The 14,506-nt window shown below is 45.2% G+C and overlaps 1 protein-coding gene across 2 annotated transcripts; it reads left to right on the top strand.

Annotated features, from left to right (window-relative positions):
* Window positions 1-4,774: 4,774 nt before the first annotated feature.
* Window positions 4,775-10,394, top strand: LOC123070856 (transcription termination factor MTERF15, mitochondrial). 2 transcript variants are annotated; one of them, XR_006433972.1, is made up of 5 exons: window positions 4,775-6,168; window positions 7,354-7,534; window positions 7,616-7,713; window positions 8,969-9,044; window positions 9,148-10,394. XR_006433972.1 is itself a non-coding variant. In XM_044494238.1 (1 exon), the coding sequence occupies exon 1, from the start codon at window positions 4,945-4,947 to the stop codon at window positions 6,094-6,096; it is 1,152 nt and encodes a 383-aa protein (XP_044350173.1). In that variant the 5' UTR covers window positions 4,776-4,944; the 3' UTR covers window positions 6,097-6,189. The 2 variants fall into 2 exon arrangements, 1 of the variants encoding a protein (XP_044350173.1); XM_044494238.1 differs by lacking the exons at window positions 7,354-7,534; window positions 7,616-7,713; window positions 8,969-9,044; window positions 9,148-10,394 and having other exon boundaries at window positions 4,776-6,189.
* Window positions 10,395-14,506: the final 4,112 nt, after the last annotated feature.

Genomic DNA, 14,506 nt, shown 5'->3' with positions numbered 1-14,506 from the left:
GTCAACCTCTTTAGGATGGCTCCTCCAACGCGCATGACTCCGAATCCTGATCCGCCACCACCACCTCCTCCTCCGGAGGCATGGTGTACTGCCCCGAGACCGATGTGACAGGTGTCGTGCAGTTATTCGATGTTGTTGCGTTGTCATTGCTTGCATGTCATGCATTTCATATCATGTTATCATGCGCATTTCATTTGCATACATGTTTGTCTCATGCATCCGAGCATTTTCCCCGTTGTCCGTTTTGCATTCCGGTGCTCCGTTCTCCTCCGGTGGTCAATTCTACCTTTCTTTCGTGTGTGGGGATTAAACATTTCCGGATTGGACCGAGACTTGTCATGCGGACTTGGTTTACAACCTGTAGACCGCCTGTCAAGTTTCGTGCCATTTGGACCTCGTTTGATACTCCAACGGTTAGCTGAGGGACCGAAAAGGCCTCGTGTGTGTTGCAGCCCAACACCCCTCCATTTTGGCCCAAAAGGCACCTAAACCATCTCCATCATCTTGGTCGTTCGATCACGATCGCGTGGCTGAAAACCGCACCTCATTTGGACTCTCCTAGCTCCCTCTACCTATATATATGTGGCCATCCCCAAAATTTTCGCGGATGAACCCTAGCCATCTTCCTCCCCGCGCCACCGGACATGTCCGTCCCGCCGCTGGACGTGTCCACCGCGTCGCGCCACCTCAGCCCAGCCGCTCTCTCTCTCCTCAGCCCTGCCGCCGGCCCGCGCGGCCCGGATCAGGCCCGCGGGGCCCATCTCCTCGCGCCGCCGCCTGTCGGTCGCCGCCGCCGCCCGGGGTTCTCGCCTCCCCGCGCCTGCTTGCCCGAGCCGCCACCATCGCCGGCGCCGCCTTGCGCCGTCCCGACAGCCGCCGGAGCCGAGCTCCCTCGCCGCCGTTGCGCCGCGCCGCGCCGCCGCTCTCGGCTTCCGTGCGTGCGCCGCCACAGAGCACCTCGCCGGTGCAGCAGCTCCGGCCACCCCGGCCGCATCGCCTCATCACCTCGCGGCCATCTTCCCCAACTCCGGCGAGCTCCACGGTCGTCCTCGTCATCCGCGCCAACCTGGACCAGATCCACCACTCCCCCGATCCAAACACCCTCGCCCAGATCCGGATCCCTCCGTCCCGTACCACCTCGTCCCGGTTTGACTTTTTCCGGAGGTATAATTTTCACTAAGTCCCGAGAATCCTAGATCCAAGTGCTTATGTTCGTGGCCTCATAACTTTGCATCCGTAACTCCGATTTGTGCATATAGCATATCAAAATGTTCATCTCACAGAGTACATCATTTCATTCCATTGCATCATTTTCATTTGAGTTCATCTTGATGCCCGAAATGCTGTTAGAAGAGGGTTACTTGAGTTAATTGTCAGATCTGCTACTCCATATTAGACATTTGTCATTTTTGCCATGATTATTGTGTGCATGATATGCCCTGATGCTCTACATATGTTTTGTTAAGGGTTTCGTCATCTTTCCAGAGGTGCAACCCATGTATTTTTGTGATGTGTGTGGTGTCTAGTGCAAGCTTGCAAAGTTGTGCACTTGGTAATTCTGTTTTCAGGGACTTAGCATTTCCACTAAGTCCTTGATCTGTTTATCTCATGATGTCATATGTTCATGTTGTTTCCTAGTGATCTGTGCCTCTTTTGAGGATGATCAGTAAAGGAGTTTTGTTAATATTGTAGTGCTCTATCCATCCATGTCTTTGTTTGCAATTATGGAGCACCCTAGCTTGAGTCAATCGAGCTCTACTTTTGCTACTTTGTGAATCTGGGCAGATTGTCAACTTGTTTGCAATTTTGCCGGTGATGTTGTAGTTGATCCGTGCATGCTATGCTATTGTTCTTTCCATGTATAGCTTGAATTTTGTGCCTTATTGATGGATGTATGCTTGTCTTGTCATGACTTGCACCGTAGTGAGCGCATCGATCTCGTAAACATGCCTACTTGAGTTATATTTCAGCATGCTCCAGTTTGCACTAAGTCTGAAAACTGATTATGTTTTTGCTATGTTCGCGTGCTTGTTAGTATATTTTCTGATCCCTTTTGGCTCAAGGTCACTAAGGGACTTTTGTTAATCTATTTGAGTAGCTCCATGCCATGTTTTACTTTGTCATGTTCAGGTCCTGTAGCATGTTGTTTTGTTGCTCCGAAGAGAGCTACTTGGTCTGAAATTCCAGACAAGTGTTAATTTCACTAAGTCTGAGATCTGTTTACCATTTGCGTTTTTGCCATGCTTGTTTGAACCTGTTAATGGATGAATTGGCCGTAGCTCAGTGCTAGACTTTTGTTAAGCATCATGAATGCATCCCTGCCATGTATTTTGTTGTCATGTTTGGGTGCTGTAGCATGTTCATCTTATTGCATTTAGATGCCTACTTGTTGTAAATCGCAGACCGGAGTCATATTTGAACCGCTTGCCATTTCCAAACCGTAACTCCGTTTCCGGTGATCTTTATATCGTTTTCTAGCGATTTCATCTCATCTTTCCAGTGGCACACTTGGTTTTCCAAGTTGAGGCCAGGTTCATGTATTCCTTGTCCAATCATGCATATGCATCGCATACCGCATCCCGCATATCATACCATATTCATGTGTTGGTTGTTTACTATGTTGTGTGCTCTTTTCCGGTGTTTGCTTCTTCGGGTTGGTTCCGTTAACGTTGCGTTTGTGAGGACCCGTTCGACTACGTCCGTTTATCTTCTTCATGGACTCGTTCTTCTTCCTTGCGGGATTTCAGGCAAGATGACCATACCCTCGAAATCACTTCTATCTTTGCTTGCTTAGTTGCTCGCTCTTTTGCTATGCCTATTCTGTGATACCTACCACTTGCTTATCATGCCTCCTATATTGTTGAACCAAGCCCCTAACCCACCTTGTCCTAGCAAACCGTTGATTGGCTATGTTACCGCTTTGCTCAGCCCCTCTTATAGCTTTGTTAGTTGCAGGTGAAGATTGAAGTTTGTTCCTTGTTGGAACATGGAGATGTTGTTCCTTGTTGGAACATGTTTACTTGTTGGGATATCACAATATATCTTATTTAATCAATGCACCTATATACTTGGTAAAGGATGGAAGGCTCGACCTTATGCCTGGTGTTTTGTTCCACTCTTGCCGCCCTAGTTTCTGTCATATCGGTGTTATGTTCCCGGATTTTGCGTCCCTTACGTGGTTGGGCTATAATGAGAACCCCTTGACAGTTCGCCTTAAGTAAAGCTCTTCCAGCAATGCCAACATTGGTTTTACCATTCGCCACCTAGCCTTTTCTTTCCCTTGGGTTCTGCAGACTCAAGGGTCATCTTTATTTTAACCCCCACCGAGCCAGTGCTCCTCTGAGTGTTGGTCCGACCGAGTAGACTGTGGGGCCACCTCGAGGCAACTTGAGGGTTGGTTTTACTCGTAGGATGTCTCATCTGAGTGTGCCCTGAGAAAGAGATATGTGCAGCTCCTATCGGGATTTGTCGGCACATTCGGGCGGTGTTGCTGCTTTAGTTTTACCCTGTCGAAATGTCTTGTTGTACCAGGATACCGAGTCTGATCGGAACGTCTCGGGTGGAGGTCTATTCCTTCGTTGACCGTGAGAGCTTGTGATGGGCTAAGTTGGGACACCCCTGCAGGGATTGAACTTTCGAAAGCCGTGCCCGCGGTTATGGGCAGATGGGAATTTGTTAACGTCCGGTTGTAGAAAACCTAAAGTCGACCCTAATTAACTTTTTCAAATTCATGGGCCATTATTCAAATTTTTGAATATTTTGTGCAATCATGCATGTGGACTAAGGAGAGGGATGAGATGGTCTTTGTGCCAAGGCCCGGTCTTGCGTTTTTAAGCTTATGACCAAAGTTTTAAAATAGTGGGCTATGGAAAATAACAGTCGAATTGCTAGTGTGATAAACCAATGCTACAACACGCTAAATGGAACTAAACAACTTAGTGGGATGCCCCTCCAAACGGTAAAGCGCCGTTATAGTCTCGAGATAGGCCGTTATTTAAAACTATGCTTAAGACCCACTCTTCAATGTAGGCTTTAGAAGCCTTAAGACCAACCTTACGTCCACATTGAAGATACCTAAGCTTGTGGCTACCCTTAAGAAGATTCTCTTAAGATCAACCTCCACAATATATAAAGCTAGCATAAGGGCTCCATTTTGCTTATGTCCTCCTTGCAACCAACATTATGGCTGCCCTAATGGGGCTCGACCGATCAGTGTTCATCATCACCACACCATTCTTCAAAGCCGTCGCCATTCGCCCGTGCTCTGCTTTGCAAGTTCATGATGATCCTACATATCACGATGGACAAATCAAGTAGCAAGATGAAGCTAGTTGCAGTCAAACATCACCAGCTAGTTCAGCTTCCATACATGTGCAACCTTTTCCCCCGCATTCTGTTTGTTGACGTTCTTCATCGCATTCAGGTGCTCAAGCTCAACAATGTCCTTTTTAGACGCATGCTCGCTGTGGTGATGCAGATGTGTGCTGTGGGTGGTCGAGCTAGGCGACTCAGGGCTCGTACTATTATTTGTTCTTTCGATCCCATAGAAGGTTGGAAGCAGATGAACAAATTCAAACTTGAGAAATTAAACTCATAACATATTACGAAACTCTAGTGGTATTCTGTTCAACGAACAATGTTACCTATAAGTATCTTTGCCATTGAATTGCTAGATGCAACGGCATCCTTGTTTTGTTGGGTCCATCCCAAATTCTTCACATTTTACTATGAGTATTTTGCTTGCAAAAAAGGGAAAAATCTGAGTTTTTGTAGATGTGAGTCGCTCTATTCCAGCCCATTTTCAGATGCGGGAGACACTGACGGGAGGGGCCACTTGGTCAGCTCAAGGTCGAGCCAGTCAACCAGACCACGCAAATCCACACTGCCCGCTCCCCCTCGCCGCCGGCGCCACCGCCACCGCGCCGCCGCCTACACCAGCACACCATGCTCCGCCTCCACAAGTGCATCCTCACCCAGCTGCTCCCTCGTACCTCTGCCTCCACCTCCCCACTCCACCGTCTCATCTCCGCCGCCGCGCCCGCCGCATCCCCAGGCCCCAGCTTCGCCGTGGAGGACTACCTCGTCGCCACCTGCGGCCTCACCCGAGCGCAGGCGCTCAAGGCCTCCACGAAGCTCTCCCACCTCAAGTCGCCAGCCAATCCCGACGCCGTCCGCTCCTTCCTCGCCGGTCTCGGCCTCTCCACCGCCCACGTCGCAGCGCTCGTCGCCAAGGACCCCAAGTTCCTCTGCGCAAGCGTGGAGAGGACCCTGGCTCCCGTCGCCGTCGGGCTCGCCGGCCTCGGCCTCTCGCGTCCCGGAGTCGCGCGGCTCGTCTCGCTCGCCGGCGAGTTCTTCCGCGGCAGATCCGTCGCCTCGAGGCTGGCCTACTTCCTCTTCCTCTTCGGCTCCTACGAGGACCTCCTCCGGGTGCTCAAGCACAGCCCCAATCTCCTCGGATGCGACCTCGACCGGGTCATCAAGCCCAACGTCGCCTTCCTGCGGGAGTGCGGGCTAGGTGCTTGCGATATTGTCAGGCTGTGCAACCGTGTGCCATGGCTGCTCGGCAATAACCCGGAGCGCGTCCGGGCGATAGTGGCGTGCGCCGAAGGGCTCGGTGTGCCCCGTGGATCGGGGATGTTCGGGCAAGCGCTGCAAGCTGTCGCATTCCTCACCCAGGAGAAAATCACCGCCAAGGTCGAGCACTTGAAGAAGATGTTCCGGTGGTCGGATGCCGAGGTGGGCATTGCTGTTTCTAAGGCTCCGGCGGTGCTGCTGAAGGCCAAAGAATCGCTGCAGCGCAGGTCCGAGTTCCTCATCTCCGAGGTGGGGTTGGAACCTGCATACATTGCTTTTCGTCCAGCAATGCTCATGTACAGCTTGGAGGGCAGGATCAGACCCCGGTACTACGTTGTAAAGTTTCTCAAGGAAAATGGATTGCTAAATCATGACCGGGACTACTATAATACAATCGTGATCAGCGAGAAGGTATTTATGGACAAGTTCATATGCCCTCACAAGAAATCTGCACCGCACCTTGCTGAAGACTATGCAGCAGCTTGCAGAGGGGAAGTGTCCGTGAGATTCATATCTGCATGAACCAACAGCAGGGTGTTGAATTTTGAAAATGTGTACTGCACAATGAAGATTTCGCTCTGCCACCCAATAAAGGTTTCCTTGTTCTTTTTGTAACTATATGTTTTTTTCCTGCTATTGTATGTCCCCTGTTTTTTTGAATCTGTTGCATGCTACCTTAGAAGGGGAGCCTTGGCGCAGTGGTAAAGCTGCTGCCTTGTGACCATGAGGTCATGGGTTCAAGTCCTGGAAACAGCCTCTTACAGAAATGTAAGGAAAGGCTGCGTACTATAGACCCAAAGTGGTCGGACCCTTCCCTGGACCCTGCGCAAGCGGGAGCTACATGCACCAGGTTGCCCTTTTTTTTTTTGCATGCTACCTTAGTCGTTGCTAGCTCCTGATGAAACTGATACTTGCATTCCTTTTGAACTTCTTCATCCTCATTTAATGTTGACACAGTCCTCATGGTAAAATATATTCAATCGAATTTCTGAGGGCTTCATCTTGCGCCTTTTATACATACAATCCGTACATTGCTCGCCTTCAAGGGCTCATCTGCTGTCTTTAGATGACAAGTGCATAACTCCCAAGTATAGAGCTGTCATTTGTCGATGCCATTATTATATATAATAGTAACTGGAACCCACTAAATGATCAAAAGGCTTTCAAAGAATCAAAATAGAGTCACAACTCAAGTATCCAAGCATTTTTTGCTTATACACTCCTTTCACAAAGGAGGAGAAGTGGTTTGTGCTTGCAAAACAGGGCATGCTTACTGATAAGTGATAACTACTTCAAGGATAACACATAGCGTAAGCCATTCCTGGATCAGTTGCGGTGCATCATGTATTCATATTTCTTCACTAGACTAGTAGACTTGATGAGCTTCAGCATAACGACTGTGCAAGTAAAAGCTCTGAAAGAGACAACTTTATGGATAAAGTAATTTCAGAGCTCTTGACAAAATAAACCACAAATGTTGTGGGCGGCACCAAAATCGACTGTACATCCATATCAGAAGCTAATATCAGCTGGAAATTTTACCCAGAAAGATTAATGTAATAGATGAAAAAGAGGAAATGTGTGGATTGGATGGAGATCCATCTAATTTCTGGTTAAATTTACTAGAGGGAAAATGTGTGGATAGTCGAATTCGCTCTCTTGCCATGACATTGACTCACGAACTCGAGTCGGACTCATTCACTGCTGACCTTCTTTGAGGACCGTTCGTGTTGGAGCTATATATGTGAACCTCCCGAATCAAGCCATAAAATCTTGCAGAACATAGAAGAACCAGCCAAAGTTCGCGCTGACCAGAGGAAGCGTAGAAAGGTTGGCGAAATCACAAGTCCATCTTCAAAAGGTTCACCTGACAACAAGCACGATGGTATGTTGTTGCCTGAAAAGTATTCTACATCGAGTCCTGCTCTTCAACCACTGGATGACACACAACGAAAATTAGGTATCATGATCATGATCACAGAATATACATTCTGCTGCAGATATGCATATTAGATTGTTCTGATGCAATTTTGTTCTGAAGGGGTGGAAAAAAGGATAAGCACAACCAAGAATCTTCACTTCCAAGTTCCAACTAATAAGCAAGACTTGTCACAACTAATTATGGCCCTAAAATTGCTGGTATGAATTTTCTTAGTTCTGCTACTTCCTCGTTTTTCTTTTTCTTTCATCATGGCATGCTATTGTCAGGATGCATCGAAGTCACTTTTTATGCTTAGAATCCATTCTGCTAATGTACAGAAGGTTACACAAAGTGTACAGACTCGTTATTATCTGCATGCGAAAACACAAAACAAAAATCCCTAAACTGAATCTTGCCTTGTGCCTAAATGAAACTTATATAAAAAAAATGTCTAAATTGACTGCCAGTTTGTGCCCACAACTACATCTGGCAAATATTTTAAAGTGCAGTTATGTCAAGAACAGAACTATTCTAAGACTGAAACTTAACATTCAGAGAACTTTCAGTGGAACATGCACTTGAGTTTAGGGTTTTTATTACTTGGAAGGGGCACATAGGGTAAAGCACGCCTCTGGCGGCTAGGGTTTAACCCAGTTCAACAACATGATTCAAATGAAAGGACAAAGGGAGTTTTATAGCCATTACATTCAGGTAGCAAGTAAAAACAGAAGAAAGAAGAAAAGAGCAATCAGGCTGTTGCTGGGCGTTGAGCAGCGACCTCCGGGAGTCTCTGAAGCGCCGGATTCCTGATCACAGCCAAGGATAAAACCCATTTTCGAACTGGTATCTTTCGAGGAGAGCTGCCGATGCAAGATCGATGTCGACTGGGACCTCTAAAGCGCTGGAACATTGCAGGTGTCGATTACTTCAGTAAACTTCAGACATAATCCTGACAAGTTAGTCATGGACAAATGGAGTAACTAGTAACTAGTAATCAGATATTATATATGTCAGGTAGGCTATAAGTCGACACTTACCCTCAAGTCTCACGTAAGTCACAACTCAAGAGTAAATATTTAAAGCTTGTCTGACTCACCTTGACAAGGTTAAAAGTTGCACCGTAGAAGAGTTTTATGTATTAACACCCCAATTCTGGTATGTTCTCAAGAGCTTTTATATTTGCCTGTCTTGAGGACTGAGATCAGGGAAAAAATATTCTAACGTAGAAAAGAGCTGCTAAATCTGTCTGTCTGCAGTTCAGACATGCTCTGTTGCACTTTCGTAATTTAATCTGATATTCCTAATGATTATACATTCTTGGCATCTGCGTGAAACAATGATTTAGTACTGGAATATGGAAAAAATTCCCGATATTATTTGTAAACTTTTCTTTTGCTTTGCTCTAGCACTGTGTTTTCATGCTTACCTGACTAATGAGCATCTTGTATACTTTGCAAATGCAACATAATGTAGGAGCTATGGCTGAACAGTTGTTTGAACAGTTATTCCAGAGCCACTGGGCATACTGCACGCGTTCATCATAGCCTTGGTAAGACACCCACAAAGTTCTTGTATTTGTTATTTTCATATTTATATTTATCAAATATGTGAACGTTCTTTAATTATTTTCTGTGGTGTTGGCGTGCTGCCAGAGTCACTTGCCCTTGCTAGAAAAAGCTTGAACTGTGAGTGCAATGAAGAGCTTGCGGGGTTCATCTATGGAAAATTAAGGACCCTAAAGAAGAAGAAGAAAAATCCAAATAGAGCAATTGAAACTAACATCACGGGTCAACCAGTGTCAGTAGAGGACACCCAAATCTCATGGGAGGAGACCTCTACCAACTTGAGAAATGACCACATGTTCCAAAATAAGGAAATGGATAGTCATGGCAATTTCACAAATGGTGCACTACAAGAGGTCTCATCTGGTGTTGAACATATGATCTCAGGTGCAGGAACTTGTTTAAAGAAACTCACAGAGAATGCCATTTGTCAAATGATGAGCTTCCTAACATGATTGTGGAGAAAATAATAGAGTTAGTTGAAAGACAATGATCATGGCAATTTCACAAATGGTGCACCACGGGAGGTCTGCTGATTGTTGGTCCAAGCACAGCTTTAAATTCCGAGGATTGCACGCGGCTCTGCGGCAATGGGCGAACAGGAAAGGAAACCTGCACCTGCTGATCTCAAACAATAAGTTGGTGCCTGATTGCCTCAATGCGGTGGAAGAAAGGAGGCATTTATCTGACTCTGAGTTTCTTCTCCGTGTGCACGCAACAAGGAAGTTGGAGTCATTACTCAAATGGCAGCCCATGTACTGGAAACAGAGGTCCAAGCTTAATTGGTGCCGCAGCAATTATCATGCTAAAAGGAATTTTTTCGGAATCAAGCTAGTAAAGAGGGTGGGGTGGAGCATTTCGAGATTTCTGACAAGCTGAGAATTGCCATGGATTACTATCAGAATATCTTTGGGCGCTCATCCTCCTGCTCGCCTACTGTCAACCTTCTGTCAGTCTATGTGCAGGCAGAGCAAATTCATTTATCAGACCTTTGCACAGTGTTTATGTGGGAAGAAGATTTATGGGCTATTAAGTACAGTATTCTCCAAACAACAGGAGTCCAGGGCTGGATAGCTTCACCTATGACTTTTATAAAGCCATGGACATAGAGTTATTCTCGCTGCTGCAGTTCATTGAGATTTGGCAGACTGGAGTTTTGTCATCATCGCCGCTTGTGCTAGCTGCCTAAACATAGGGGACTATATTCAGTCAGCTTGTTGGTCAACATGATGATAAGGGGCATGTACAATGGTTGATAAGATATTCTTATCTTAAGTTCTGCATGTAATTTAGAGATGTCTACAATGGTTGTGAGATATGTTGTGCTAAGAGGTCATCTCTACAAGCCTTTTTCTTATGATCTCTCTCTCTCCTCCACCTCATAATTTATTTTATGTGGCATTTCTACGATAGAACCATTGTAGTACAAGCCCTAAGTGGTAGTGGTAGTGGTATGCTCATTTATTTAAGCACTAGTAGTAACTGAATGTTCCACAGAGCCTAAAAACTCCATATGTGCAGCCGCGCTCCTAGATCCTTATATGGAAAGTCCCGATTGCCATTTACCCTCTCCCAACACATCCCGAACCGTGCAGCTCAAGTTGGTGTTGTGAGGCCAATCAGCCACAGAAACGCAGCTGTCAGAGTGAGCCTCCTCTATGCCGACGATGCCTCCATAACCATGACACTTGGCAATGGTCACACTGCAAAAATTCTGTTGCCCCAAGCCTTTTAAAGCTTTCTACTCCCTCCGTTCCTAAATATTTGTCTTTCTAGACATTTCAAATGACTACTACATGCGGATGTATGTAGACATATTTTAGAGTGTAGATTCACTCACTTTGCTCCGTATGTAGTTACTTGTTGAAATGCCTAGAAAGACAAGTATTTAGGAACGGAGGGAGTAGTATATAAGGAAACTTAACCGTACGGTGGATGAGAGCGCCTCACAACTTGTGAACTATTTCGTCTCCCTTTGGAGCACAATTCAGCAGATAAACCTCGCTGATCGGCACGATGAAATCAACTGCAACTTCTTCCCGTGGCTCAGGCCTTGTTCGGAACCGCCTGCAACTGCTGACAGACACAGACTCTAAGCACGGGGCTGTGATGGCAATGCAACATGCTCGCTATGTGACCCCGGACCTCAGAATTGTACTGGAAATCTGCTCTTCACCGTTCTCCGCTAAAGCTTGGCATAAAATGCAGGCACCCCGGCCCTGACGACCCAAAGAGCACCGCACGATCCTAATGGTGGACGCGTTGGGAGTGGGGTGAGGCCAGCCCCAACGTTTGTTTGTTTGGGTCCGCGCAGTGCCAGAGGACGAAAAAGAAATAAGGTGGGGCCAACTCGATCTGAAGCATATTTTTTTATGCAAAACCCACACACATTGACACACATTGTACACTAATATTTTTAAATGATCCTGTACCGAATAATCAAATACAAAGAAAATGTAAACATATTTCTCCAAATAAAAGAATAACCTAAAACATACCGATTAGATGAAGCTTTAGTGGTGCTTACAAGACCTAGGCAATGGCAGTGCCCTACTCGTTTTTTTAAGTCTTCTTTAAATTTTTACTAAGACCAAGAGTTTTGAATACCCCTTTTCGAAAAAAAAGAGTTTTGAATATCCCAAGACGCGATGGCAGAGCCGCACGTGATTGTGAGCGATGGCGCCCAACGGCTCTTGGGCGAGGCGGTGGGGATGATGGGTCGGGATGACTTGGCCACCAAGTTCATGCCTCCGACAGAGTTTGCTCTATTATGGATAAAAAGAAACTAATGATAGTATAAATGTTTTCATGAACAGACTAAAACTAAAGCATTCAAGGAAGGGAAAAGGGATTGTGGCTTTTTTTAATATAAGCTGTAAAGTTAGAAATTATATTATATCACGAAAATCTACTCTGATTTAAAATAAGAAGTAATTTTCAATAAGCAATAGTTATTTCTTTATAGTTTAACCATATAATTACAGTTTTGCTAAGTCTCAGTCGACTTAGACTTCCTTATGTCTCAGTCAGTGTTATATTCCTTTGATCTTGCATTTAGATTTGTACAAAAATTTCTTTTTCAGTTTTTCTTTTTCCTTCCCATATACTATATCACTTCACTGAGACTTGGCTAGACACACCCATATAATCATTAGTTTTTTATACACAAAAGTAGTGGAAGTCTACGTCTCCGGCAAGGGTTGTTATTGTGGTGATGCTCACGCCTCCAACGGTGTGTGGTCAGGTGGCGAAGTTTGCGCCTCCATTTGACAGGTGGTTCGGCACGAAGCCCTCGTCTCACACAACAATGACTGACATCACTACTGGAGTGGACAAAAACAGGCCCGGCCCTGAGGGGGGGCAGGGGGGGCGGCCGCCCCGGGCCCCCACAATTCAGGGGCCCCTCCGCAGGTGTATGTGTACGTAGGTAGCGCGTAAACTATATGGGCCGTGAGGTAGCCAGGCGTGAGGAGCTGTCAAACATAGCGAACTTCTTCCTATTCCATCGCCTAGCAATCCCCAGATCCCACGCCGACTTTTTCGCGATAATAAGCACGCCATTACGCTCCTTCTCTCTTATAATTTCCTTCCTAATAGATCGCCAGTTAGCCGTCTCGCCGATGACGATCTCTGTTCCCGGGCGCCCCGATCGCAAGATGCAGTCAGTAGTCAATACGCGATGCCGCTTTCTCTCCCGTCTTCAGACGCTGACATACGCACACACATCGCCGAGCGCTAGTCGCTAGAGCCGATGCGATCCACATCTCATCGCTGAACGATCCAATCCATCCAAGGTATATTATACTATTCCCTAATCCCTATATGTTCAGTACTAAATTAACCAATTTTCCCTTTGCATACATCGTGCATGGCTGGTCCCCATCAGCCTTTGATGCCATTATTTATTTATTTCCAGCATGGTTAACAAAGATAGTACAATGTGTGGACGAGTTGATACATCAGAGGCGCTCTTGATAAAATTATCAAGGTAATATGCTTCGTAGATTCCAAATGGTGAATTGGTGATTTTGTGGAGGAAGAGAACCAAATTGATGGGAATTCTGAATCTTAACAACAGGAAAATGTTGACATCAATATAGATGATAAAAATGTAAGTTAGTCTGATAGTACAATTATTTCAACAGGTGCACATGCACAATCTGCAAGTGTTGATGAACATCCAGTTTTGCCTTTTCGGTTGTGAATTAAAGATTATAAATTCACTTCGTCGTGTGGTGTACTATGTGATTTTCTAGCATGTTAGGGAAGTCATTTTTTATCCTAATGCCTCTATTGAAAGAAGCTTTGCAAAGATACAAATATTGAAGAACTATTTGAGACAATGACTCCACCGACTTTAAATGGTTTGGCAATGTTATGCACTGAGAAGAAGTTGTTGGATTAGATTGACATCGACTCCATCGTAAGTAACTTTGCATCAAGGATTGATTTTTTAAAGGTAACATGTATAATTATTTAATATGCATACTATTTTAATGCATTTAAGTGTATATTTGTAAACATTACATATATGCATATATCCATTATTACTACTATATTATTGACGCTAAGGGCCCACAGTTTTGGTTCCGCCCCGGGCCCCTAAAATCTCAGGACCGGCCCTGGACAAAAAGTGGCCATCTGATGAAGGAGATGTTGGGGTGGTCTCAAAGAAGCAAGGTCGCCTGGCCCTGTTTGTTTGGGCTGCGGCTGAACAAGAAGCAGCTGGAGCTGGTAGAAGCTGAGAAGCTGGCTGGAGCTGGTAGAAGCTGAGAAGTCCAAAAAGCCTGTTTGGTAACTTTTTTAGGACGGCTGGTGAGGCTGTAGCTGGTGGTGAAAGTCTGTAATGCCCTTGGATGCTGAAGATGTTATTTAAACACTGATTGACATGATTTATCTGATTATGCTGTATATTATCTCAAATAATATGTTTAGCTTCTAATTTAGCCCAAAAATATTGTTTTTGTTGCAAATTAATTATAGATAATAAATTTTGGTAGATTTAGGTATTTTAAATATTTCTTCCGTGGCTAGTGGTATAGACAGTGTGTTTCAATGAATTTGACATATGACATACATTTGAACACATCATAACAATATAGTACCGATTATATATTACATCAAATTGTCGTTTTGGTTGCAAAATACAAGGTTATGGTGAAATACAATCCTACTCTCTCGCCACAAACACATACTTCAACAATTAAACAAGCAAATACATAGTTCAAATAGTTCGGCAATTAAGCCATGAAATACATAGTTAAACAGTATGCATAAAATTGTCTCTTGAGCCAATTGAGTCTTGCTTTATTTGACTTCATTGCATACAAGAAACAGCGGTTTGATGGTTTCACTTGCTTTCTCATGCTTAGGCTTTAGTAGTACAGTGTTCGAGAGTAAATCAACATTTGTTTCCCCATTCATGATCATAAGATCCTTTACGTCCGCG

Source organism: Triticum aestivum, chromosome 1A (genome assembly GCF_018294505.1).
Source record: "Triticum aestivum cultivar Chinese Spring chromosome 1A, IWGSC CS RefSeq v2.1, whole genome shotgun sequence".
Classification (NCBI taxonomy): domain Eukaryota; kingdom Viridiplantae; phylum Streptophyta; class Magnoliopsida; order Poales; family Poaceae; genus Triticum; species Triticum aestivum.
The sequence above is the reverse complement of the archived record's forward strand: the minus strand, read 5'-3'. Positions and strand labels throughout refer to the sequence as shown.

Bases quoted from the DNA above. Each gene is read 5' to 3' on its own strand.
- LOC123070856 (XM_044494238.1), top strand. From the start codon at position 4,945: ATGCTCCGCCTCCACAAGTGCATCCTCACCCAGCTGCTCCCTCGTACC.